The 27712-nt window shown below is 54.4% G+C and overlaps 1 protein-coding gene across 1 annotated transcript; it reads left to right on the top strand.

Moving 5' to 3' along the window:
• PPP5C (protein phosphatase 5 catalytic subunit) lies at positions 1-27712 on the top strand. The gene is made up of 13 exons (XM_083160402.1): positions 1-184; positions 4051-4292; positions 4372-4516; positions 9045-9169; positions 11745-11810; positions 11890-11988; positions 23518-23623; positions 24953-25095; positions 26457-26544; positions 26624-26664; positions 26748-26926; positions 27003-27084; positions 27312-27712. Exons 1-13 carry the CDS (start codon positions 79-81, stop codon positions 27372-27374), a joined length of 1485 nt encoding a protein of 494 aa, XP_083016528.1. The 5' UTR covers positions 1-78; the 3' UTR covers positions 27375-27712.

Here is a 27712-nt window from a genome sequence, read left to right as displayed (position 1 = left end):
GGCGCTGCTGCCATTCGCAATGTGGCCGCCGGATGTCGCTCTCTCGGTGACGCAGTGACGGTGACCGGCAGCGGGAAGATGGCCGAGGGAGAGCGGGCGGCCGAGACCGGGGGGTCAGAGACCGGGAGCGGCGGGGACAGAACGGCGGAGGAGTTGAAAGAGAGGGCCAACGAGTACTTCCGGGGTAACCGCACTACAGCGCCCAGCGTGTCCTGCCGGCCGCCCTGCTGCTGCACTACTGCTCCCAGCGTGTCCTGCCGCACCCCCCTGCTACTGCTCCCAGCGTGTCCTGCCGCCCCCCCCCCCCCCTGCTGCACTACTGCTCCCAGCGTGTCCTGCCGGCCTCCATGCTGCTGCACTACTGCTCCCAGCGTGTCCTGCCGCACCCCCCTGCTGCTGCACTACTGCTCCCAGCGTGTCCTGCCGCCCCCCCCCTGCTGCTGCACTACTGCTCCCACCGTGTCCTACCGCCCAACTTCTGCTGCACTGCTACTCCCAGCATGTCCTGCCGGCCTCCCTGCTGCTGCACTACTGCTCCCAACGTGTCCTACCGCCCCCTGCTGCCGCACTACTACTCCCAGCATGTCCTGCTGACCTCCCCTGCTGCACTACTGCTCCCAGCGTGTCCTGCTGAATTCCCCTGCTGCACTACTGCTCCCAGCGTGTCCTGCTGACCTCCCCTGCTGCACTACTGCTCCCAGCGTGTCCTACCGCCCCCCTTCTGCTGCACTACTGCTCCCAGTGTGTCCTACCGCCCCCCTTCTGCACTACTGCTCCCAGCGTGTCCTGCCGGCCTCCCTGCTGCTGCACTGCTACTCCCAGCGTGTCCTGCCGACCTCCCCTGCTGCTGCTCCCAGCGTGTCCTTCCGGCCTCCCTGCTGCTGCACTACTGCTCCCAACGTGTCCTACCGCCCCCTGCTGCCGCACTACTACTCCCATCATGTCCTGCTGACTTCCCCTGCTGCACTACTGCTCCCAGCGTGTCCTGCTGACCTCCCCTGCTGCACTACTGCTCCCAGCGTGTCCTACTGCCCCCCTTCTGCTGCACTACTGCTCCCAGCGTGTCCTGCCGGCCTCCCTGCTGCTGCACTACTACTCCCAGCGTGTCCTGCCGACCTCCCCTGCTACTGCTCCCAGCGTGTCCTGCCGGCCTCCCTGCTGCTGCACTACTGCTCCCAGCGTGTCCTGCCGCCCCCCCCCCCCGCTGCTGCACTACTGCTCCCAACGTGTCCTACCGCCCAACTTCTGCTGCACTGCTACTCCCAGCATGTCCTGCCGGCCTCCCTGCTGCACTACTGCTCCCAACGTGTCCTACCGCCCCCTGCTGCCGCACTACTACTCCCAGCATGTCCTGCTGACCTCCCCTGCTGCACTACTGCTCCCAGCGTGTCCTGCTGAATTCCCCTGCTGCACTACTGCTCCCAGCGTGTCCTGCTGACCTCTCCTGCTGCACTACTGCTCCCAGCGTGTCCTACCACCCCCCTTCTGCTGCACTACTGCTCCCAGTGTGTCCTACCGCCCCCCTTCTGCCCTACTGCTCCCAGCGTGTCCTGCCAGCCTCCCTGCTGCTGCACTACTACTCCCAGTGTGTCCTGCCGACCTCCCCTGCTACTGCACCCAGCTTGTCCTGCCGGCCTCCCTGCTGCTGCACTACTGCTCCCAGCGTGTCCTGCCGCCCCCCCCCCCCTGCTGCTGCACTACTGCTCCCAACGTGTCCTACCGCCCAACTTCTGCTGCACTGCTACTCCCAGCATGTCCTGTCGGCCTCCCTGCTGCTGCACTACTGCTCCCAACGTGTCCTACCGCCCCCTGCTGCCGCACTACTACTCCCAGCATGTCCTGCTGACCTCCCCTGCTGCACTACTGCTCCCAGCGTGTCCTGCTGAATTACCCTGCTGCACTACTGCTCCCAGCGTGTCCTGCTGACCCCCTTCTGCTGCACTACTGCTCCCAGTGTGTCCTTCCGCCCCCCTTCTGCTGCACTACTGCTCCCAGTGTGTCCTACCGCCCCCCTTCTGCACTACTGCTCCCAGTGTGTCCTGCTTCCTCACTACTACTCCCAGCATGTCCTGCCGGCCTCCCTGCTGCTGCACTACTGCTCCCAGCGTGTCCTGCCGACCTCCCCTGCTACTGCTCCCAGCGTGTCCTGCCGGCCTCCCTGCTGCTGCACTACTGCTCCCAGCGTGTCCTGCCGCCCCCCCTGCTGCTGCACTACTGCTCCCAACGTGTCCTACCGCCCAACTTCTGCTGCACTGCTACTCCCAGCATGTCCTGCCGGCCTCCCTGCTGCACTACTGCTCCCAACGTGTCCTACCGCCCCCTGCTGCCGCACTACTACTCCCAGCATGTCCTGCTGACCTCCCCTGCTGCACTACTGCTCCCAGCGTGTCCTGCTGAATTCCCCTGCTGCACTACTGCTCCCAGTGTGTCCTGCTGACCTCCCCTGCTGCACTACTGCTCCCAGCGTGTCCTACCACCCCCCTTCTGCTGCACTACTGCTCTGTGTGTCCTACCGCCCCCCTTCTGCACTACTGCTCCCAGCGTGTCCTGTCGGCCTCCCTGCTGCTGCACTACTACTCCCAGCGTGTCCTGCCGACCTCCCTGCTGCTGCACTACTGCTCCCAGCATGTCCTGCCGCCCCCCCCCCCTGCTGCTGCACTACTGCTCCTAACGTGTCCTACCGCCCAACTTCTGCTGCACTGCTACTCCCAGCATGTCCTGCCGGCCTCCCTGCTGCTGCACTACTGCTCCCAACGTGTCCTACCGCCCCCTGCTGCCGCACTACTACTCCCAGCATGTCCTGCTGACCTCCCCTGCTGCACTACTGCTCCCAGCGTGTCCTGCTGAATTACCCTGCTGCACTACTGCTCCCAGCGTGTCCTGCTGACCTCCCCTGCTGCACTACTGCTCCCAGTGTGTCCTACCGCCCCCCTTCTGCTGCACTACTGCTCCCAGTGTGTCCTTCCGCCCCCCTTCTGCACTACTGCTCCCAGTGTGTCCTGCCGGCCTCCCTGCTTCTGCACTACTACTCCCAGCATGTCCTGCCGGCCTCCCTCCTGCTGCACTACTACTCCCAGCGTGTCCTGCCGGCCTACCTGCTACTGCTCTACTACTCCCAGCGTGCCCTACCGACCCCTGCTGCTGCACTACTACTCCCGGCATGCCCTACCGCCCCCTGCTGCTGCTGCACTACTACTCCCAGTGTGCCCTACCGCCCCGCTGCTGCTGCACTACTGCTCCCAGCGTGTCCTGCCAACCTCCCCTGCTGCACTACTGCCCCCAGCGTGTCCTGCCGACCTCCCCTGCTGCACTACTGCCCCCAGCGTGTCCTGCCGACATCCCCTGCTGCACTACTGCCCCCAGCGTGTCCTGCCGACCTCCCCTGCTGCACTACTGCTCCCAGCGTGTCCTGCCAACCTCCCCACCTCCCCTGATGCACCACTGCTCCCAACATGTCCTGCCGACCTCCCCTGCTGCAATACTGCTCCCAGTATGTCCTGCCGCCCCCCCTGCTGTACTACTACTCCCAGCGTATCCTGCTGACCTCCCTTGCTGTTGCATTAATGCTCCCTGTGTGTCCTACTGGCCTCCCCTGCTGCACTACAGCTCCAAGCATGTCTTGCCGACCTCCCCTGCTGCACTACTGCTCCCAGCGTGTCCTACTGCCCCCCCCTGCTGCACTACAGCTCCAAGCGTGTCCTACTGCCCCCTTCTGCTGCACTACTGCTCCCAGCATGTCCTACTGCCCCCCTGCTGCTGCACTACAGCTCCCAGCGTGTCCTGCTGGTCCAACCTGCTGCACTACAGCTCCCAGTGTGTCCTGCCGCCTTCCCCCCTGCTGCTGCACTACTGCTCCCAGCCTGTCCTGCTGGCCTCCCCCCTGCTTTTGCACTACTGCTCTCAGCATGTCCTGCCGGCCTCCCCTGCTGCTGCACTACTGCTCCCAGCGTGTCCAGCCACACCTCCATCCATGTCGGCGGTTCGCTGCGTCGGTGCTGTGCTGACGTCTGCAGGAATATTAGACTGTAACCTCTTATCTTTGCCTCCTAGTGAAGGATTATGACCACGCCGTGCAGTATTACACAGAAGCCATCGCTCTCAGCCCCAATACTGCCATCTACTATGGGAACCGCAGCTTGGCGTATCTGCGCACTGAATGTTATGGTTACGCTCTGGCTGATGCGTCTCGCGCCATACAGCTCGATTCCAAATACATTAAGGGCTACTACCGGCGGGCGGCCAGTAACATGGCCCTGGGGAAGCTGAAGGCTGCTCTGAAAGACTATGAGACGGTCAGAGCACTTGCCGTCTATATCTCTCCCCGCCCCCCACATGCTCCCCTTTCCTGACCCATTGCTCTGTTCTCTCCAGGTGGTGAAGGTTCGCCCCCAGGACAAAGATGCTCAGATGAAGTTTCAGGAGTGCAGCAAACTAGTGCGGCAGAAGGCATTTGAGAGAGCGATTGCCTGCGATCAGCATAACCGCTCCGTGGTTGACTCCCTGGACATCGAGGGGGATGAGTACGTAAATATCGGGGCTATAACTGTACTTGGAGGTTGTCTGGTAAAATGGGTCATTATCGCTGCATTTGATCTACCTTCAGAACAGGGGTGTCAGTGTCCCGGTGTGTAGGGGGTGCGCGTCCTCCCGTCCTGTCCCTAGGAGAATATTTCTTCATTCACAGATGTCTTAGCCGTTTATTCTGTTACTGCAAAAAGGTGGTGTGTGATTTATCTAGTGCGCCTCTATACCAGCAGCCCAAGAAAGGGTTCCCAGTCAGTTCAATCAGCCGACACAGTGTGTGTATAGAAGGATAGGGGGTTAGGGAACCATATAACTCAGGCGCTTGGAGTAAGATGTTGCAAAAGCCACTATCTCAATGGTAGAAATTTATTAAAAAATACATGTATAAAAAGATTGAAAAAATAAGAAAATTTTTTTTCACTCACATAAAAATTCACATAAAATTTTTTTCCCTGCATACACACGGGACGATTCTGACTTGGTACAATCTACTTGAATTTTTATGTGAGTGAAAAATTTTTTTCTTATTTTTTCAATCTTTTTATACATGTATTTTTTAATAAATTTCTACCATTGAGATAGTGGCTTTTGCAACATCTTACTCCAAGCGCCTGAGTTATATGGTTCCCTAACCCCCTATCCGTTTATTCTGTTACCACTGCCCTAAAGGCGAGGTACAGTAGGTACCTGTATTGCAGCTCTTCTCTGGTGCAGTGAGTATGTGTGCACCACAGCTCCTCTCTAGATGTGGGGCAGTAGGTAGGTGTACCCACGAGGTGTGGGGCAGTAGGTAGGTGTACCCGCTAGGTGTGAGGCAGTAGGTAGGTGTACCCGCGAGGTGTGGGGGCAGTAGGGTAGGTGTACCCGCGAGGTGTGGGGCAGTAGGTAGGTGTACCCGCTAGGTGTGGGGCAGTAGGTAGGTGTACCCGCTAGGTGTGGGGCAGTAGGTAGGTGTACCCGCGAGGTGTGGGACAGTAGGCAGGTGTACCCGCGAGGTGTGGGACAGTAGGCAGGTGTACCCGCGAGGTGTTGGGCAGTAGGCAGGTGTACCCGCGAGGTGTTGGGCAGTAGGCAGGTGTACCCGCTAGGTGTGAAGCAGTAGGTAGGTGTACCCGCGAGGTGTGGGGCAGTAGGCAGGTGTACCCGCTAGGTGTGGGGCAGTAGGTAGGTGTACCCGCGAGGTGTTGGGCAGTAGGCAGGTGTACCCGCTAGGTGTGAAGCAGTAGGTAGGTGTACCCGCTAGGTGTGGGGCAGTAGGTAGGTGTTGGGCAGTAGGTAGGTGTACCCGCTAGGTGTGGGGCAGTAGGTAGGTGTTGGGCAGTAGGTAGGTGTACCCGCGAGGTGTGAGGCAGTAGGTAGGTGTACCCGCTAGGTGTGAGGCAGTAGGTAGGTGTACCCGCTAGGTGTGGGGCAGTAGGTAGGTGTTGGGCAGTAGGTAGGTGTACCCGCTAGGTGTGAGGCAGTAGGTAGGTGTACCCGCGAGGTGTGAGGCAGTAGGTAGGTGTACCCGCGAGGTGTTGGGCAGTAGGCAGGTGTACTCGCTAGATGTGGGGCAGTAGGTAGGTGTACCCGCTAGGTGTGGGGCAGTAGGCAGGTGTACCCGCTAGGTGTGGGGCAGTAGGTAGGTGTACCCGCTAGGTGTGGGGCAGTAGGTAGGTGTACCCGCTAGGTGTGGGGCAGTAGGTAGGTGTACCCGCTAGATGTGGGGCAGTAGGCAGGTGTACCCGCTAGGTGTGGGGCAGTAGGTAGGTGTACCCGCTAGGTGTGGGGCAGTAGGTAGGTGTACCCGCTAGGTGTGGGGCAGTAGGTAGGTGTACCCGCGAGGTGTGGGGCAGTAGGCAGGTGTACCCGCGAGGTGTGGGGCAGTAGGCAGGTGTACCCGCGAGGTGTGGGGCAGTAGGTAGGTGTACCCGCGAGGTGTGGGTCAGTAGGTAGGTGTACCCGCGAGGTGTGGGGCAGTAGGTAGGTGTACCCGCGAGGTGTGGGGCAGTAGGTAGGTGTACCCGCGAGGTGTGGGGCAGTAGGTAGGTGTACCCGCGAGGTGTGGGGCAGTAGGTAGGTGTACCCGCGAGGTGTGGGGCAGTAGGCAAGTGTACCCGCGAGGTGTGGGGCAGTAGGCAGGTGTACCCGCGAGGTGTGGGGCAGTAGGTAGGTGTGCCCGCTAGGTGTGGGGCAGTAGGTAGGTGTACCCGCGAGGTGTTGGGCAGTAGGCAGGTGTACCCGCGAGGTGTGGGGCAGTAGGTAGGTGTACCCGCTAGGTGTGGGGCAGTAGGTAGGTGTACCCGCGAGGTGTGGGGCAGTAGGCAGGTGTACCCGCGAGGTGTGGGGCAGTAGGCAGGTGTACCCGCGAGGTGTGGGGCAGTAGGCAGGTGTACCCGCGAGGTGTGGGGCAGTAGGTAGGTGTACCCGCTAGGTGTGGGGCAGTAGTTAGGTGTTGGGCAGTAGGTAGGTGTACCCGCTAGGTGTGAGGCAGTAGGTAGGTGTACCCGCGAGGTGTGGGGCAGTAGGCAAGTGTACCCGCGAGGTGTGGGGCAGTAGGTAGGTGTACCCGCTAGGTGTGAGGCAGTAGGTAGGTGTACCCGCTAGGTGTGAGGCAGTAGGCAGGTGTACCCGCGAGGTGTGGGACAGTAGGCAGGTGTACCCGCGAGGTGTTGGGCAGTAGGCAGGTGTACCCGCGAGGTGTTGGGCAGTAGGCAGGTGTACCCGCGAGGTGTGGGACAGTAGGCAGGTGTACCCGCGAGGTGTTGGGCAGTAGGTAGGTGTACCCGCTAGGTGTGGGGCAGTAGGTAGGTGTACCCGCGAGGTGTTGGGCAGTAGGCAGGTGTACCCGCTAGATGTGGGGCAGTAGGCAGGTGTACCCGCTAGGTGTGGGGCAGTAGGTAGGTGTACCCGCTAGGTGTGGGGCAGTAGGTAGGTGTACCCGCGAGGTGTGAAGCAGTAGGTAGGTGTACCCGCTAGGTGTGGGGCAGTAGGTAGGTGTTGGGCAGTAGGTAGGTGTACCCGCTAGGTGTGAGGCAGTAGGTAGGTGTACCCGCTAGGTGTGGGGCAGTAGGTAGGTGTTGGGCAGTAGGTAGGTGTACCCGCTAGGTGTGAGGCAGTAGGTAGGTGTACCCGCTAGGTGTGAGGCAGTAGGTAGGTGTACCCGCTAGGTGTGAGGCAGTAGGTAGGTGTACCCGCTAGGTGTGAGGCAGTAGGTAGGTGTACCCGCTAGGTGTGAGGCAGTAGGTAGGTGTACCCGCTAGGTGTGAGGCAGTAGGTAGGTGTACCCGCTAGGTGTGAGGCAGTAGGTAGGTGTACCCGCTAGGTGAGGGGCAGTAGGTAGGTGTTGGGCAGTAGGTAGGTGTACCCGCTAGGTGTGAGGCAGTAGGTAGGTGTACCCGCTAGGTGTGGGGCAGTAGGTAGGTTGTTGGGCAGTAGGTAGGTGTACCCGCTAGGTGTGAGGCAGTAGGTAGGTGTACCCGCTAGGTGTGGGGCAGTAGGTAGGTTGTTGGGCAGTAGGTAGGTGTACCCGCTAGGTGTGAGGCAGTAGGTAGGTGTACCCGCTAGGTGTGAGGCAGTAGGTAGGTGTACCCGCTAGGTGTGAGGCAGTAGGTAGGTGTACCCGCTAGGTGTGGGGCAGTAGGTAGGTGTTGGGCAGTAGGTAGGTGTACCCGCTAGGTGTGAGGCAGTAGGTAGGTGTACCCGCGAGGTGTTGGGCAGTAGGCAGGTGTACCCGCTAGATGTGGGGCAGTAGGCAGGTGTACCCGCTAGGTGTGGGGCAGTAGGCAGGTGTACCCGCTAGGTGTGGGGCAGTAGGCAGGTGTACCCGCTAGGTGTGGGGCAGTAGGTAGGTGTACCCGCGAGGTGTGGGGCAGTAGGTAGGTGTACCCGCGAGGTGTGGGGCAGTAGGTAGGTGTACCCGCGAGGTGTGGGGCAGTAGGTAGGTGTACCCGCGAGGTGTGGGGCAGTAGGTAGGTGTACCCGCGAGGTGTGGGGCAGTAGGTAGGTGTTGGGCAGTAGGTAGGTGTACCCGCTAGGTGTGAGGCAGTAGGTAGGTGTACCCGCGAGGTGTGGGGCAGTAGGTAGGTGTGCCCGCTAGGTGTGGGGCAGTAGGTAGGTGTTGGGCAGTAGGCAGGTGTACCCGCGAGGTGTTGGGTAGTAGGCAGCTGTACCCGCGAGGTGTTGGGCAGTAGGTAGGTGTTGTGCAGTTAGGCAGGTGTACCCGCTAGGTGTGGGGCAGTAGGTAGGTGTTGTGCAGTTAGGCAGGTGTACCCGCTAGGTGTGGGGCAGTAGGTAGGTGTTGGGCAGTAGGCAGGTGTACCCGCGAGGTGTTGGGCAGTTAGGCAGGTGTACCCGCGAGGTGTTGGGCAGTAGGCAGGTGTACCCGCTAGGTGTGAGGCAGTAGGTAGGAATTAGGCAGGTGTACCCGCGAGGTGTTGGGCAGTAGGCAGGTGTACCCGCGAGGTGTTGGGCAGTAGGTAGGTGTACCCTCTGTTGCAGGTCAGTGGTGTGCGTTTCACAGTGCGCTCTTTCCCTGTCTCCAGCCATAGAAGATGAGTACACAGGTCCCCAGTTACAGGATGGGAAGGTCACCTTGGACTTCATGCTGGAACTAATGAAATTTTATAAAGATCAGAAGAAGCTTCATCGGAAATGTGTCTATCAGGTAAATCTGTGTGTGTGTATCGCAGTATATACAGCTCGAGCCAGATGGCGCCTAGTCCCAGCTGCTGTGTACACTGCCCTTACTCCCCTCGCATCCGCTGTGTACACCGCCCTTACTCCCCTCGCATCCGCTGTGTACACTGCCCTTACTCCCCTCCCATCCGCTGCGTACACTGCCCTTACTCCCCTCGCATCCGCTGTGTACACTGCCCTTACTCCGCTCGCATCCGCTGTGTACACCGCCCTTACTCCGCTCGCATCCGCTGTGTACACCGCCCTTACTCCCCTCGCATCCGCTGTGTACACCGCCCTTACTCCCCTCGCATCCGCTGTGTACACCGCCCTTACTCCCCTCGCATCCGCTGTGTACACCGCCCTTACTCCCCTCGCATCCGCTGTGTACACCGCCCTTACTCCCCTCGCATCCGCTGTGTACACCGCCCTTACTCCCCTCGCATCCGCTGTGTACACCGCCCTTACTCCCCTCGCATCCGCTGTGTACACCGCCCTTACTCCCCTCGCATCCGCTGTGTACACCGCCCTTACTCCCCTCGCATCCGCTGTGTACACCGCCCTTACTCCCCTCGCATCCGCTGTGTACACCGCCCTTACTCCCCTCGCATCCGCTGTGTACACCGCCCTCGCATCCGCTGTGTAGTGTTCCTTCTAGGAACCAAATGAGGCAGGGCGCTGGAGGGGCGGACCGGGTACGCCGACGTCACTACAGGTGGCGTGCCCGGGCCGCCGCGTCGCTACAGGGGGCGTGCCCGGGCCGCCGCGTCGCTACAGGGGGCGTGCCCGGGCCGCCGCGTCGCCACAGGGGGCGTGCCCGGGCCGCCGCGTCGCCACAGGGGGCGTGCCCGGGCCGCCGCGTCGCCACAGGGGGCGTGCCCGGGCCGCCGCGTCGCCACAGGGGGCGTGCCCGGGCCGCCGCGTCGCCACAGGGGGCGTGCCCGGGCCGCCGCGTCGCCACAGGGGGCGTGCCCGGGCCGCCGCGTCGCCACAGGGGGCGTGCCCGGGCCGCCGCGGCGCCACAGGGGGCGTGCCCGGGCCGCCGCGTCGCCACAGGGGGCGTGCCCGGGCCGCCGCGTCGCCACAGGGGGCGTGCCCGGGCCGCCGCGTCGCCACAGGGGGCGTGCCCGGGCCGCCGCGTCGCCACAGGGGGCGTGCCCGGGCCGCCGCGTCGCCACAGGGGGCGTGCCCGGGCCGCCGCGTCGCCACAGGGGGCGTGCCCGGGCCGCCGCGTCGCCAAAGGAGGCGTGCCCGGGCCGCGTCACCAAAGGAGGCGTACCCGGGCCGCCGCATCGCACATGGGGGCGTGCCCGGGCTGCCGCATCGCTGAAGGGGGCTTGCCCGGCCATGACTACGTCACTGAGCTGCCGGGACGTAGCCATGGCCGGGCAAGCCCCCTTCAGCGATGCGACGGCCCGGGCACTCCGGCGGGACAGACTGCAGGCTGATTTAGCGGGGCGCTGCTAGAGGGGCAGGGTGCATTTTGCCCCAATAAAAATCGGGCAGGGCGCAGCGCCCCGCTAAAACAGCCTAGCGGGAACACTAGCTGTGTAAACCGCCCTTACTCCCCTCGCATCCGCTGTGTAAACCGCCCTTACTCCCCTCGCATCCGCTGTGTACACCGCCCTTACTCCCCTCGCATCCGCTGTGTACACCGCCCTTACTCCCGTCTCTCGCATGTGTAGACCGCTGGGACTAGGCATCCGCTGTGTACACCGCCCTTTCTCCCATCCCTCGCATCCGCTGTGTACACCGCCCTTTCTCCCATCCCTCGCATCCGCTGTGTACACCGCCCTTACTCCCCTCGCATCCGCTGTGTACACCGCCCTTACTCCCCTTGCATCCGCTGTGTACACCGCCCTTACTCCCCTTGCATCCGCTGTGTACACCGCCCTTTCTCCCATCCCTCGCATCCGCTGTGTACACCGCCCTTTTTCCCATCCCTCGCATCCGCTGTGTACACCGCCCTTTCTCCCACCCCTCGCATCCGCTGTGTACACCGCCTTTACTCTGTGGGATGTGCAAAGGCAACATATCTCCTATCCTGGAAACGCCTAGGAGGTCCCTGTTAGACCTGATGCCTGTTGGTAGTTGTTGTATGGTGACAATGACTTGTACTTGTACATGGTTGGACCAGATGTACTGCGCACATCACCCAGAAGAGGAGGGGAGGCTTTAATGCAAGAGGTTTCCTAGTATAAGTACTAACATTGCTGGGCTGCCCTATGGCCCCTACACGTTGCTGGGCTGCCCTATGGCCCCTACACGTTGCTGGGCTGCCCTATGGCCCCTACACGTTGCTGGGCTGCCCTATGGCCCCTACACGCTGCTGGGCTGCCCTATGGCCCCTACACGCTGCTGGGCTGCCCTATGGCCCCTACACGCTGCTGGGCTGCCCTATGGCCCCTACACGCTGCTGGGCTGCCCTATGGCCCCTACACGCTGCTGGGCTGCCCTATTATACACACTGTAAGCACATTTGGTTAGCGCAGCAGGTGAAGGCGTGTTCTTGTGTGTACGTTGTATACCGCAGAGCAATGATACCAATCCTGTCTCCCCCTCAGATGCTTGTACAGCTGAAGGAGATTCTGTCTCAGCTCCCGAGCCTGGTGGAGATCTCGCTGGACAAGGTTTGTTCTGTGCCACTGCCTGATCCCTACGATCCCTGTCTGTTTATCGCTGTCACAGTGTGTCCTCTCTCCCTGTTAGTCTCAGCAGGTGACAGTCTGCGGTGACACACATGGACAGTTCTACGACCTCATGAACATTTTCCATCTCAACGGAGTACCATCGGAGAGTAATCCCTACGTATCCTTTCTGAGCGGTGAGCGGCCATCTTGTTATGTCAGCTCGTTAGGTTTGCTTCATTCTTGTCTGGTTGTGGAGGTTAGATCCCACCATCCACCTATAAACTATATCATGTCATATGTTACTCTCCATATTGTAACCGGTATATACTGTATGTGTCCTGTGCTCCGTGTGTGTGTTGGATCAGATATGTACACAAAGGTTTGGGTACAATCGCACAAGATGGTGTATCCTTAAATTGTGTAGGTTGGATATACAGGTGACCCCCTGTTTGTAATTGTGACAATCTTGTGTCTAATATAATTCAGGGGTGTGCTACCACTGACAAATAAGATAATTCACAAAAGCAGAGAGGAAAAAAGATTTGTCTTGGTGTGGTGCACCAATGGAAGAAATGGAGTCCTAAAATCTAACTTTTAATTGGTTTTATAATAAAACAAGCGAAATATAAAAAAACACATATAACACGTACAGATGGGGAAAAGGTATTTATAAAATTGCACGTGTGAGCGTGCCGCGTGTGTCAAATTTTATTAGTATAGTGTTTTACACATTCATAAACCCGCCGTCTCTGTACAAAATAAGCCCGTCAGAGGGTATGGTCATATTTCTGCAGTAATTCACTGCTTGGTATTGTATCAATTGGTTACAGAGGAGAACATGTTGCCACTCGTATAAGTTGTTACTTTGTATTATTGCGAGGAGACTGAAAGTGTATGTATTAACAAGCCTTTCTCCAAGTCTCCAGCCCTCCTGGCTGAGATAGCGTACACAGGAGGCAGGGACCTAGGTGTGTGTTATTATTATTCACACTGGTGTTCACCAATTCACATTTAGCTGGTTCACAAAAATACTGAGGTCTCTGTTCAATGCTGAGTACATTAGCTGTAAAGGCATATGGGTTAGAGCCTGGACTCCAGGAGTGTCAGGGAACGCTGATTTAGCATAGCGTTACACTTAATTGGCATATAAACTCAATTCGATCACAGTGCTATTTTTTATTTAGGCATCTTGCTCAAATGCTGGTTATCTTGCTGTATTAACTTATATTATCTCGCAGTATGCGACTGGATAATATAGAATATGTCAGCAGTGATGCTGTTATTCTCTCAGAGTATAGATATATATATTACTCATACAGTGGAGTCTAAGCTCTAGAGATACCAGTGAGCGCTGATTTATATTCTCTGTCGCTGGCAGATTATGCTGATATATAATGCCAGATATATCTCTTGATCAGCGTTTATGTCACTTATTGTATTAGCTATGCAATATACATTCATATAACAGGCTGCGAGTTTATCAGGCTGATCGCACAGTAGCTGACATGACAGATTATACTGATATATGATCCCAGATATATCTCCCAATCAGCGTTCCTGACTACTGTCACTTATTGTATTAGCTATGCAATATACATTCATATAACAGGCTGATCGCACAGTAGCTGACATGGCAGATTGTACTGATATATGATCCCAGATATATCTCCCAATCAGCGTTCCTGACTACTGTCACTTATTGTATTAGCTATGCAATATACATTCATATAACAGGCTGATCGCACAGTAGCTGACATGGCAGATTATACTGATATATGATGCTGGATATATCTCCCAATCAGCGTTTGTAACTACTGTCACTTATTGGTATTAGCTATACAATATACATTCATATAACAGGCTGCGAGTTTATCAGGCTGATCGCACAGTAGCTGACATGACAGATTATGCTGATATATAATGCCAGATATATCTCTTGATCAGCGTTTATGTCACTTATTGTATTAGCTATGCAATATACATTCATATAACAGGCTGATCGCACAGTAGCTGACATGGCAGATTATACTGATATATGATCCCAGATATATCTCCCAATCAGCGTTCCTGACTACTGTCACTTATTGTATTAGCTATGCAATATACATTCATATATCAGGCTGATCGCACAGTAGCTGACATGGCAGATTATACTGATATATGATGTCAGATATATCTCCCAATCAGCGTCCCTGACTACTGTCACTTATTGTATTAGCTATGCAATATACATTCATATAACAGGCTGATCGCACAGTAGCTGACATGGCAGATTATACTGATATATGATGTCAGATATATCTCTTGATCAGCGTCCCTGAATACTGTCACTTGTTGTATTAGCTATGCAATATACATTCATATAACAGGCTGCGAGTTTATCAGGCTGATCGCACAGTAGCTGACATACTCCTCTATGACTGATAAGGTACGAGTGGTTAGCCCTAAAACGGGCTGAGTCTGGCCGGGTTAGGTAGGTGTGTGGTCACATAGTATATGCGGCAACACGCGGTAAGTAGACGCTCGCACGGCTAGAGGTGCCGATCGCGCGTTTTCGCTTATCCGCTTCTTCAGGGCAAGCCGCCCTGCAGTATCTGGAAGGTTTAAAAAGGTTTTCATGTTGTGGGCATCAGCTAATCAGGTTCAATGAGCGGTAAGTCCCGCCCTCCTGCTGCCCGATGATTGGTCTTTTGCTCCCATCCTTCTCCTTTGAGGATTCGTATTGGGTGATTATGTTATCTTCATATTTTAACGTAAGCTTGATACTGACATCCAGCAGATATTTTCTTGCCAATCCGTTAAGTAAATTCATATAGATATGTTATAATCATTGGCTGATTGTCTCTTATTCGTATTGATATTCATATTAGCTGGTAGTCGGGTCAGAAGCACCTATTTTGACATCGTGATGTTCCGTAAGAGGAATATATAGTACATCGCCCTGTCATTCATTGCCAATTCTTAATCGATCTGAATTTAATTGTTGTGTAGTAATACTCATCTTATCAGCTGCAGGATCATGTTGCCAAATGATCCACAAAATATTGCTGAGATCTTGTCATTTGCTGATGTTTGAGACTAAATCTCAAGGTAACGGGGTAATGCCCAAAGGAATCCTAGTTTAAATTAGTCACTTGTGTAGTGTGGAGGTTATGTCCACGGTTTGGTACAGTTACATCTGCGTGGTGTCGACAGGAAGGTTGATTTCTATGTGCTCATCCCTATGTTGTGGGTTATGATTTCTAAATGGGTCTATGCGTTAACCCCATCAGAGTTGTGTATGGGAGGTGGATCCTCTATATGTGTCGACATCTTGGATGATGGTGTCGACACTGAGAAGTTAATCTCAATTCCCTCCATATATTGCCAGTGAGTGTTATCATAAGTAGACTATTAATCAGATCTACTGGAAGATGGAGTTCACTAGTAGTAACTCCTAAACTGCACATTGCTCCATATACAGTGAAATAGGGTCTATGACCTGTGCATCCATCTGTGTACTGTGTATATAACGTGAGGAATGTCCTGTGTGCCCATTGGTGAACGTGAGTGTGTGTAATAGTGCCAGATGATAAGTTGGTTGCTAGAAAGTAATAATGATATTATCATTTAGAGGTGGGGAAGAAAAACGGGACAGTGGAGAAACCTTACTCTCCTTTTTAGGGACAATTATGTCGTGAATTCTCAAAAGGTGCCTGTATCTATGCTTCCATATAACTGGGTATACATATCCGTAGGACGCACAGGTCATAGACCCCATTTCACTGTATATGGAGCAATGTGCAGTTTAGGAGTTACTATTAGTGAACTCCATCTTCCAGTAGATCTGATTAATAGTCTACTTATGATAACACTCACTGGCAATATATGGAGGGAATTGAGATTAACCTCTCAGTGTCGACACCATCATCCAAGATGTCGACACATATAGAGGATCCACCTCCCATACACAACTCTGATGGGGTTAACGCATAGACCCATTTAGAAATCATAACCCACAACACAGGGATGAGCACATAGAAATGAACCTTCCTGTTGACACCACGCAGATGTAACTGTACCAAACTGTGGACATAACCTCCACACTACACAAGCGACTATTTTAAACTAGGATTTCTTTGGGCATTACCCCCGTTACCTCTCAAACATCAGCAAATGACAAGATCTCAGTAATACTTTGTGGATCCCTTAGCTGATAAGATGAGTATTACTACATAACAATTAAATTCAGACCGATTAAGAATTGGCAATGAATGACAGGGCGATGTACTATATATTCCTCATACGTAACATCACGATGTAATAATAGGTGCTGCTGACCCGACTACCAGCTGATATGAATATCAATACGAATAAGAGACAATCAGCCAATGAGCATAATATACTGATAAGAGTTTATCTAACGGATTGGCAAGAAAATATTTGCTGGATGTCAGTATCAAGTTTATGTTAAAATATGAAGAAAACATAATCACCCAATACGAATCCTCAAAGGAGAAGGATGGGAGAAATAGACCAATTATCGGGCAGCAGGAGGGTTGGACTTACCGCTCATTGAACCTGATTGGCTGATGCCCACAACATGAAAATCTTTTTAAACCTTCCGGATACTGCAGAGCGGCTTGCCCTGAAGAAGCGGATAAGCGAAAACGCGCGATCGGCACCTCTAGCCGTGCGAGCGTCTGCTTACCGCGTGTTGCCACATATACTATGTGACCACACACCTACCTAACCCGGCCAGACTCAGCCCGTTTTAGGGCTAACCACTCGTACCTTATCAGTCATAGAGGAGCATGTCAGTTACTGTGCGATCAGCCTGACAAACTCGCAGCCTGTTATGTGAATGTATATTGCATAGCTAATACAACAAGTGACAGTAGTCAGGGACGCTGATTGGGAGATATTATATCTGGCATCATATATCAGTATAATCTGCCATGTCAGCTACTGTGCGATCAGCCTGATATATGAATGTATATTGCATAGCTAATACAATAAGTGACATAAACGCTGATCAAGAGATATATCTGGCATTATATATCAGCATAATCTGCCAGTGACAGAGAATATAAATCAGCGCTCACTGGTATCTCTAGAGCTTAGACTCCACTGTATGAGTAATATATATTTCCTTGTCAGGGTCCATGGGTCCCACAGGGGACATCGGGGTTGTAGGCGGATCCAGGGGGTCCGAGGCACCAATCAGCGAAGCTCTTAAAGGTTTTACCCAGCATGCCCGGGCCCTCTCCCCTACAGCCCCGCCTCCAGGCTACTGCCGCCAGTTTTTAGTTGGTGCCTGCAGGAAGCAGACGCACCTGTAATCAGCAGGAATCACCTCTTTGAGGTGATTCCAAAAGAAGCTTTTTTATTTTTAAAACAGCTGCTACGGCGGCAGAAGCCGCCTTGCGGCAGAGTCGCTCCCCGCCGTCAGTGATTGACAGCGGAGTGAGCGTCTCCTTCACTCCTCCCGGCGCCGACCTCCTCAGAACAGCTTGAGGCAGACGGCGGAGGCGACGTCAGCGCCTAGCACCGCCGGACGTCGCTCTCCTGACAGCGTGGCCGGACCAGGAGCAGGTAAGGCTTCCTAAGGAAGCACTAATCGCTGTCCTGCCGCGGCGCGCTGGGAGACGCCCGCGGTGGCTGGCGTGGGCACTCGCTTCGGCCAGGGATCCCACTAGACCACCGGGGACAGAGCAGCAGGCTGGGCCTGGGGGGGACCCATTTTTAAGTAGCTCTTATGCTCCGGTGGGGGAAGTCCAGCAAGGGGAGGTGGCGTTTGGCCTGCAGCCCCTCCCCCAGCTTTGGCGCCAATCTCCTCGAGGTCTGCCGTCCATTAGCTGAAACTGTTTGTGCCCGCCCCCCCTCTCTTGGACCAGCGCCATTGCAGCAGCACGCAGGTCTCCAGAGCTCGGGCACATCTCTCTCCCCTGTGAAACCGGCTACAGGCTAAGTAGTGCTTTTCACAGCCACCCTCATTCCCACTTTGCTCTATAGAGTACTGTGGTTGATATAGGGTGTGTTAGCTTATCTATATTGCCTAATATAGTGTGTATGTGACTTTGTGCTAGTACTTTCTTTTCCTCTGTCAGTTTTTTTTTTTTTCTCAAACTGTCCACTTTATTCTAAGTGATGTTTTTACCTCAGAGGTCACATACTGTCAGTGGATCACTCTAGGTCCTCTTCTACTGAGTTACCTACTGTGCACTGTATCCCCCCTATTGGGAGTGTTCACACTATGTCCAAACGGGGGCGCAGCCAGACAGAATCTCCCTTGCTCTTGTCTTGCAAGAGCTGCGCTGCAGGTCTGTCTGACATGGATGTCATCCAGGATGGGCTATGTGTCAATTGCTTTACTCCTCCTGACCATCCCCAGCCCTCAGGGGCACCCCAGCCACCATGGGCAGCCTTTCAACAGCTGTTGGGCACCCTGGTGGACCGTCTCCCTAATGCTATAGCACCCCCTGTAGTACAGCCCCCCCCTCCATGGGTGGATGCTTTGTCGACCACGGTGCAGACCCTGCAGCAGACTACGGCAGCTATGCAGAAGCTACTGCCACTCGCTGCACAACCCAGTAGATCAACGATAAATCCGTTGCTACCGGTAACCAGGGATGGGTCTGATGACACAGACGGACCCTTCCGCTTCTCAGGCTGAAACTCCTGACATAGCAGGACTTATTTATGCTATCCGGGAGGTTCTTCTGTCAGATGCAGACGAACCTGAACCCACTGCTAAGACCAGGGACGTCTTCAAAAAGCAGAAGGTAGTCAAAGCCCAGTTCCCTCATTCTGATCATTTATCAGAAATCAGGAGAGATCAATGGGAGGCCTTAGGGAAGAGAGCCAACATATCTAAAAAGATGTTGGCTAGATACCCGCTACCTCCAGAGGATTGTACCCCTTGGGAAATCCCTCCCACAGTGGACGCGCACGTGTCCAGGCTGGTTAAACCATCCGTGCTCCCGGTAGCCTCAGGGTCAGCCCTGAAGGACCAGACAGACAGGCGTCTGGAAAACGCTCTCAAGGCAGCCTTTTCTTATGCAGGGGCAGTGCAGAGGCCTACTATTGCAGCTACTTGGGTGGCAAAGGCCATTTCTCCTTGGTTGCAAGTGATAGAGGATGAGTTGGCCCCAGTCGCATCTGAGGATGCTAGGCTGTGTATGCAACACATCAAACATGCAGCAACATATATTATGGATGCTATGTCGGACGCCGGCACTCTAGCTGCCAGAGCCTCCGCCAGTTCAGTGCTGGCACGCCGAATTATCTGGCTTCGGTCATGGAAAGCGGACCTAGAATCCAAAAGGACTCTGGAACTCTTACCCTTTAAAGGGGAAAACCTGTTTGGGGAGGAGTTAAATAAAATTGTGGCCTCCTTGGCGTCAGCTAAGACAGCCTGCCTCCCTACGGCTCTACCTCAAAGGCCTAGAACCCAGTCCTTTCGGCCCTTTCGCCCTCAAGGCAAGGCCAGAGGACAGTCTTATACCAGACCCTCGCCCGCTCATAAAACTGGCAAACCCAAACCCAAGCAGCCTTGGGCCGCCAGACAGGCTCCCGCCAAGGCCGACAAGCCTTCAGCATGACGGGGCCAGCCTCCCACAGACGGACCCCCAAGTGGGAGGCAGACTCCTGTACTTCGCTCACCAGTGGCTGTCCACCACAAAGGATGCCTGGGTGAGGGAGGTAGTGTCGCAGGGGTACGCCATATCTTTCTCAAAGCCTCCCCCAAGAAGGTTCTTTTGCACAGGTCTCCCAAGAGACCCATGCAAGGCAGAACACTTGAGGATCATCCTACAGACCTTACTTCGGTCGCGGGTCATTGTTCCAGTGCCAGGGCACCAGAGAGGCCTCGGCTTCTACTCAACCCTGTTCCTGGTGCCAAAACCAAATGGAACATTCCGTCCCATTTTAAACCTCAAAGCTCTGAACAAGGTGGTAAAAGTCACAAAGTTCAGGATGGAGACCTTGAGGACCATTATCCTGGCCCTAGAGGAGGGGGACTTCATGGTCTCTCTAGATATCAGAGACGCATACCTCCACATCCCCATCCTACCGGCCCACCAGAAGTATTTGCGCTTCGCTATTCTGAAGAGTCACTACCAGTTTCAGGCCCTCCCATTCGGCCTTGCAACAGCGCCAAGGATATTTACAAAAGTGATGGCTATAATGGCAGAAATCCTGCACAAGCAGGGGATCAGGGTCTTCCCCTACTTGGACGACCTGTTGATTGTAGCCAAGTCACCAGAGGTCCTAACATCCCACTTGCAGATAACAGTCTCCACATTACAGGATCACGGGTGGCTCCTCAACTGGGAGAAATCTTCCACGATCCCCTCCCAGAGAATGTTGCATCTGGGAGCTTTACTGGACACCAGAGCCCTGCGTCTGTTTCTCCCAAACGACAAGGCCAGGGACTTAATACAGAGAATCCAGATCTTTGCTCAGAAACCAAGAGTCTCGGTTCACTGGGCCATGAAAATATTGGGGAGGATGGTGTCCACATTCGACATGGTCGAGTGGGCCCAGTTCCACTCCCGTCCGCTCCAGGGCCTGGTCCTGGCGAAATGGGATGGCCTACCACAACACGTCAAGTCGACGTTTCTCACTCTAACACAGGAGGTCAAAGACTCGCTCCTGTGGTGGGAACAGATGGACCACCTAAACCAGGGGAGACTATTCTGGTTCAGAGAATGGATAGTACTAACCTCAGACGCCAGCCTGCGAGGCTGGGGGGCAGTAGTAGGATCCCGGTCCTTGCAAGGCGTCTGGACCGAACCAGAATCTCGATTATCCATCAATGTCTTAGAGATTCGAGCAGCCTACAATGCCCTTCTTCAGTCTCAGGATCTGTTGCAGGGAAAACCTGTTCAGATCAGGTCGGACAACGCCACGGCGGTGGCATACATAAACCGCCAGGGAGGAACACGAAGTGTTGCCGCCCTCCGGGAGGTCTCCAGGATTCTCACCTGGGGGGAAGAACATCTCCTAGCCCTGTCGGCAGTCTTCATCCCAGGAGTCCTGAACTGGGAGGCGGACTTTCTGAGCCGACAGGATATCCACCCGGGGGAGTGGTCTCTACACCCGGAAGTGTTTGTCAGTCTGACGCAAGTCTGGGGCACTCCAGATATAGACCTCATGGCGTCCAGACACAATTTCAAAGTCCCATGCTTCGGAGCAAGGACCAGGGATCCGCAGGCCTACTTCACGGATGCCCTGTCCGTACCGTGGAAGTTTCATCTCCCATACGCGTTCCCTCCGATAAACATGATCCCCAGGGTGATCAGAAAGTTCAGGCAGGAAGGAGGAACCCTTCTTCTCATCGCGCCAGACTGGCCACGCCGACACTGGTACGTGGACCTACAACAATTGTCACACCAGTCCCCCTGGCCATTGCCTCTTCGTCAAGATCTGTTGAGCCAGGGACCGTGTCTTCATCCAGACCCTCAGCGCCTGTCTTTGACGGCGTGGCTCTTGAAATTGCCTTATTAAAGGGCAAGGGTTTTTCTGACAAGGTGGCTAGGACGATGATCCAGGCTCGCAAGCCAGCATCTTCAAAGATATACTACCGGACTTGGCATTCCTATTTTTCTTGGTGCAATTCTAATAAATATGATCCCAAGATTTTCAAAACAGCCAGGATATTGGCCTTCCTTCAAAATGGATTGGATTTAGGACTAAGATTGGCTTCTCTGAAGGTCCAAATCTCAGCCCTTTCAGTATGGTTTCAGAGAAAGATTGCATTCTTACCTGACATTCGCACATTTCTACAGGGAGTAGTACACATACAGCCTCCCTTTGTCCCTCCCACGAATCCTTGGGACTTATCTTTAGTGCTTCAAGCTTTAACCAAACCACCGTTTGAACCACTATCATCAGTGGAGCTTAAATGGCTGACAGTCAAAACTGTCTTCCTCCTGGCCATTGCCTCCGCACGCAGGGTGTCGGATCTTTCCGCACTGTCGTGTAAATCACCCTTCCTGGTGTTCCACAGTGACAGGGCAGTGTTACGGACAAGGTCTTCTCATCTGCCCAAGGTGGTGACAAAATTCCATGTCAACCAGGAAATCGTGGTACCTGCATTCACCTCAGATGACCTTTCATCTGATGAAAAATTGCTTGATGTGGTCAGAGCTTTGACCGTCTATATCGACCGCACTAAATCGGTCAGGAAATCAGATTCCCTCTTTGTGTTATATGGCTTTCACAAGAAGGGTTGGCCAGCGGGTAAACAAACTATTGCCCGCTGGATCCGCATGGCTATACAACAGGCATATCTTCTGTCTAACAGGCCCATTCCGGTTGCTATCAGAGCACACTCTACTAGAGCGGTTGGGCCTTCATGGGCAGCGAGCAGGGGTGCTTCTGCCGAACAGCTGTGCAAGGCTGCAACGTGGTCATCCGTCCAGACATTCATTAAGTTCTACGCCTTTGACACGTTCGCCTCCCAGGATGCCTCCTTCGGTCGTCGGGTTCTGCTGACACCTCAGACAAATTCCCTCCCTTAATTACGGCTTGTGACATCCCCGATGTCCCCTGTGGGACCCATGGACCCTGACAAGGAAAAGGAGAGTTATGGTAGACCTACCTTTGTTAACTCCCTTTCCTTGAAGTCCATGGGAACCACAGGGCGCCCACCCTTTAAATTTGCCACTGAGGTTCACCTTTATGTGATGTTCTGATACTGTGACCTGTTCTGACCAGTCCAGAAGTATGTATGAGTTCTGGGCATATGTGTTCTCTGTCCTCTTCTCTTCTCCGCTTCCTGCTCTCGGCTTGTTACCAAAAACTGGCGGCAGTAGCCTGGAGGCGGGGCTGTAGGGGAGAGGGCCCGGGCATGCTGGGTAAAACCTTTAAGAGCTTCGCTGATTGGTGCCTCGGACCCCCTGGATCCGCCTACAACCCCGATGTCCCCTGTGGTTCCCATGGACTTCAAGGAAAGGGAGTTAACAAAGGTAGGTCTACCATAACTCTCCTTATATCTATATTCGATCTATACTGTGATCGAATTTAGTTTATATGCCAATTAAGTGTAACGCTATGCTAAATCAGCGTTCCCTGACACTCCTGGAGTCCAGGCTCTAACCTATGTGCCTTTACAGCTAATGTACTCAGCATTGAACAGAGACCTCAGTATTTTTGTGAACCAGCTAAATGTGAATTGGTGAACACCAGTGTGAATAATAATAACACACACCTAGGTCCCTGCCTCCTGTGTACGCTACCTCAGCCAGGAGGGCTGGAGACTTGGAGAGAGGCTTGTTAATACATACACTTTCAGTCTCCTCTCGCAATAATACAAAGTAACAACTTATACGAGTGGCAACATATTTCCCTCTGTAACAAATTGATACAAATACCCAGCAGTGAATTACTGCAGGAATATGACCATACCCTGACGGGCTTATTTTGTACAGAGACGGCGGGTTTATGAATGTGTAAAACACTATACTAATAAAATTTGACACACGCGGCACGCTCATACTTGCAATTTTATAAATACCTTTTCCCCATCTGTATGTATTATATGTTATTTATATTTCGCTTGTTTTATTATAAAACCAATTAAAAGTTAGATTTTAGGACTCCATTTCTTTCATTAGTGCACCACACTAATGTGACCCGCCATGTTGTTATACTGTGGGCACCATAGCTGGCACTTGCTTATTTACACAGGTACTTTCCGGGCACTTTTCCTGAGCCCCTGCAGATATTTAATGGCGATTTTGTGGATCGTGGTTCATTTTCCGTGGAAGTGATAGTGACACTTTGTGGCTTCAAGTTGCTGTTTCCTGCGCACTTCCACCTGCTGCGAGGTAGGTAGTGCCCCCTGGTGTCTGCCCTGTGTTACTACAGTCACTACTGCTGTATACTGCGCACTTCCACCTGCTGCGAGGTAGGTAGTGCCCCCTGGTGTCTGCCCTGTGTTACTACAGTCACTACTGCTGTATCCTGCACACTTCCACCTGCTGCGAGGTAGGTAGTGCCCCCTGGTGTCTGCCCTGTGTTACTACAGTCACTACTGCTGTATCCTGCACACTTCCACCTGCTGCGAGGTAGGTAGTGCCCCCTGGTGTCTGCCCTGTGTTACTACAGTCACTACTGTTGTATCCTGCGCACTTCCACCTGCTGCGAGGTAGGTAGTGCCCCCTGGTGTCTGCCCTGTGTTACTACAGTCACTACTGCTGTATCCTGCGCACTTCCGCCTGCTGCGAGGTAGGTAGTGCCCCCTGGTGTCTGCCCTGTGTTACTACAGTCACTACTGCTGTATACTGCACACTCCCACCGTCTGCGAGGTAGGTAGTGCCCCCTAGTGTCTGCCCTGTGTTACTACAGTCACTACTGCTGTATCCTGCCGCACTTCCACCTGCTGCGAGGTAGGTAGTGCCCCCTGGTGTCTGCCCTGTGTTACTCCAGTCACTACTGCTGTATCCTGTGCAATTCCATCTGCTGCGAGGTAGGTAGTGCCCCCTGGTGTCTGCCCTGTGTTACTACAGTCACTACTGCTGTATCCTGCGCACTTCCACCTGCTGCGAGGTAGGTAGTGCCCCCTGGTGTCTGCCCTGTGTTACTACAGTCACTACTGCTGTATCCTGCACACTTCCACCTGCTGCGAGGTAGGTAGTGACCCCTGGTGTCTGCCCTGTGTTACCACAGTCACTACTGCTGTATCCTGCGCACTTCCACCTGCTGCGAGGTAGGTAGTGCCCCCTGGTGTCTGCCCTGTGTTACTACAGTCACTACTGCTGTATCCTGCGCACTTCCACCTGCTGCGAGGTAGGTAGTGCCCCCTGGTGTCTGCCCTGTGTTACTACAGTCACTACTGCTGTATACTGCGCACTTCCGCCTGCTGCGAGGTAGGTAGTGCCCCCTGGTGTCTGCCCTGTGTTACTACAGTCACTACTGCTGTATCCTGCGCACTTCCACCTGCTGCGAGGTAGGTAGTGCCCCCTGGTGTCTGCCCTGTGTTACTACAGTCACTACTGCTGTATCCTGCGCACTTCCACCTGCTGCGAGGTAGGTAGTGCCCCCTGGTGTCTGCCCTGTGTTACCACAGTCGCTTCTGCTATATCTTCTTTCCATCCCGCTGATCCCCTGTACTACTGTGGTGTTTCTCGGGCTCACACCCTCTTGTGTTCTCCTAGGTAACCATGAGACGGACACTATGAACCAGATGTACGGGTTTGAGGGAGAAGTAAAAGCCAAATATTCCACCCAGATGTTCCAGTTGTTCAGTGAGGTGTTCCAGTGGCTGCCGCTGGCCATGTGCATTAATCAGCGAGTTCTGGTGAGATGTGTGGCCATGCACCTGCGGGCTCGGGTACATCATAGGATGGGGCCACTACTGTGTATTCAGCCTGTAATGGGCAAGGTCAGCTTAGGGTCACAGCTGATATTTCTGCCGTTGGCATACACTGAATGATCATGGCCGTCACAGGGACCCGGGGACGCCTGGTGTGGTCAGGGTGGGGTTCCTCTCTCACTGAGGGTGTGACCTGGGAGCTCCCTGGGCCCCATACAATGACTGTTACTAGGAGAACATGATATAACACTATAGTCTATAGGGGCCCATTAGCTGGTTCCTGGTGTGTGTATATAGCATATGGGCCCCGTGCAGTGCAGTCTCCGGATCCTTGGGCCCCATACAATGACTGTTACTAGGAGAACATGATATAACACTATAGGGGCCCATTAGCTGGTTCCTGGTGTGTGTATAGCATATGGGCCCCGTGCAGTGCAGTCTCCGGATCCCTGGGCCCCATACAATGACTGTTACTAGGAGAACATGATATAACACTATAAGGGCCCATTAGCTGGTTCCTGGTGTGTGTATATAGCATATGGGCCCCGTACAGTGCAGTCTCCGGATCCCTGGGCCCCATACAATGACTGTTACTAGGAGAACATGATATGACACAATAGTCTATAAGGGCCCATTAGCTGGTTCCTGGTGTGTGTATAGCATATGGGCCCCGTGCAGTGCAGTCTCCGGATCCCTGGGCCCCATACAATGACTGTTACTAGGAGAACATGATATGACACAATAGTCTATAGGGGCCCATTAGCTGGTTCCTGGTGTGTATATAGCATATGGGCCCCGTACAGTGCAGTCTCCGGATCCCTGGGCCCCATACAATGACTGTTACTAGGAGAACATGATATAACACTATAGTCTATAGGGGCCCATTAGCTGGTTCCTGGTGTGTATATAGCATATGGGCCCCGTACAGTGCAGTCTCCGGATCCCTGGGCCCCATACAATGACTGTTACTAGGAGAACATGATATAACACTATAGGGGCCCATTAGCTGGTTCCTGGTGTGTATATAGCATATGGGCCCCGTACAGTGCAGTCTCCGGATCCCTGGGCCCCATACAATGACTGTTACTAGGAGAACATGATATAACACTATAAGGGCCCATTAGCTGGTTCCTGGTGTGTGTATATAGCATATGGGCCCCGTGCAGTGCAGTCTCCGGATCCCTGTGTTCTCCCTGGGCCCCATACAATGACTGCTAATCTCACCCTATAGACTACTGTGTTATAACATGGGCCCCGTACCATGTAGTATGTACTCTGTGGATATCCGCGTTCCGGCAAATGACAGCATCACGCATGTAACACAGCTACGTGTCCTTTCCCTCTAGATCATGCATGGGGGTCTCTTCTCAGAGGATGGCGTAACCTTGGATCAGATCCGTGATATAGAGAGGAACCGTCAGCCGCCAGACTCAGGTAATCTGTACAGAATGTATTTATATACCGGGTCTGTCTGCTCCTGAGCGCCCCCTAACAGTCTCCTCTCCTCCTACAGGACCAATGTGCGACCTTCTGTGGTCTGACCCACAGCCGCAGGTAACGTTACCCGTCTGTAATCTGTACCCACCTCCCCTCCCAGCTGCCCACCCTGCCATCCACAGCTTTATCTGTCTCTGCAGGACGGGCGCTCTGCCAGTAAGCGAGGTGTGAGCTGTCAGTTTGGACCTGATGTCACTCGGAAGTTCCTAGAAGAGAACGGACTGGATTACATTATCCGCAGTCACGAGGTGAAGGCGGAAGGCTACGAGGTGACGCACAATGGTCACTGTGTAACGGTCTTCTCAGCTCCGAACTACTGGTGAGTACAGGCGGAATCCTCGCATGATCTCCCCCAGTCCTCAGACTGTCACTGACTCCTCTCTCTCCTCTCCTAGTGACCAGATGGGCAATAAAGGGGCCTATATACATCTCAGCGGCTCCGACCTCAAACCCAAATTCCACCAGTTTGATGCTGTGGTAAGTTTATGCAAACTCTGATCCTGGTGGGGCCCCCTTCTCATGGATCTCTTTACCCCCAGCTTGTGGTGCCCCCTGCATGTGGCTCTGCCCCTCTATCCCCCCCCCCCCCCCCCCCCCCCCCACGCACATACTTGTTTGTGGCTCTGTGACGTTGTGGCCCCCTCCTTGTTGAGCAGAGATCCTCCCCCCATGGTGTATAACGGTGCCTCCTGCCTCTCCCGCAGCCGCACCCCAATGTGAAGCCGATGCTCTACGCCAACTCTCTGCTCCAGATGGGGATGATGTGAGGCCGCGCTCGCTGCTGGGTCCCTACGAGCAGTTGCCCCCCAGGCGGACAGTAAATGGGGCACTCACAGTATTTGCCCAGGTTCCTCTGGCGTCAGACGGGCAGCAATGTAACGAGGATTATGTCTAATACTGTAAAAGAGGAATAGAGATGAGGGGGTGAGTGTGTGACATGCGTGTAACCTGGGATGTCTGTGTGACGTGTGACTGCGAGCGTGTGTGTGTCGGGGATGTTTCAGCTAGATACGCACAATAGTCATACATTCCCCCCCCAATAACCTGTGTGCCCCTCCCCCAGCGCTGTCTATTATTACTTCTAATAAAGAGAGTGATCACATGA

The sequence above is a fragment of the Crinia signifera genome, chromosome 9 (genome assembly GCF_055691185.1).
Source record: "Crinia signifera chromosome 9, ASM5569118v1, whole genome shotgun sequence".
Lineage (NCBI taxonomy): Eukaryota > Metazoa > Chordata > Amphibia > Anura > Myobatrachidae > Crinia > Crinia signifera.
The sequence above is the reverse complement of the archived record's forward strand: the minus strand, read 5'-3'. Positions and strand labels throughout refer to the sequence as shown.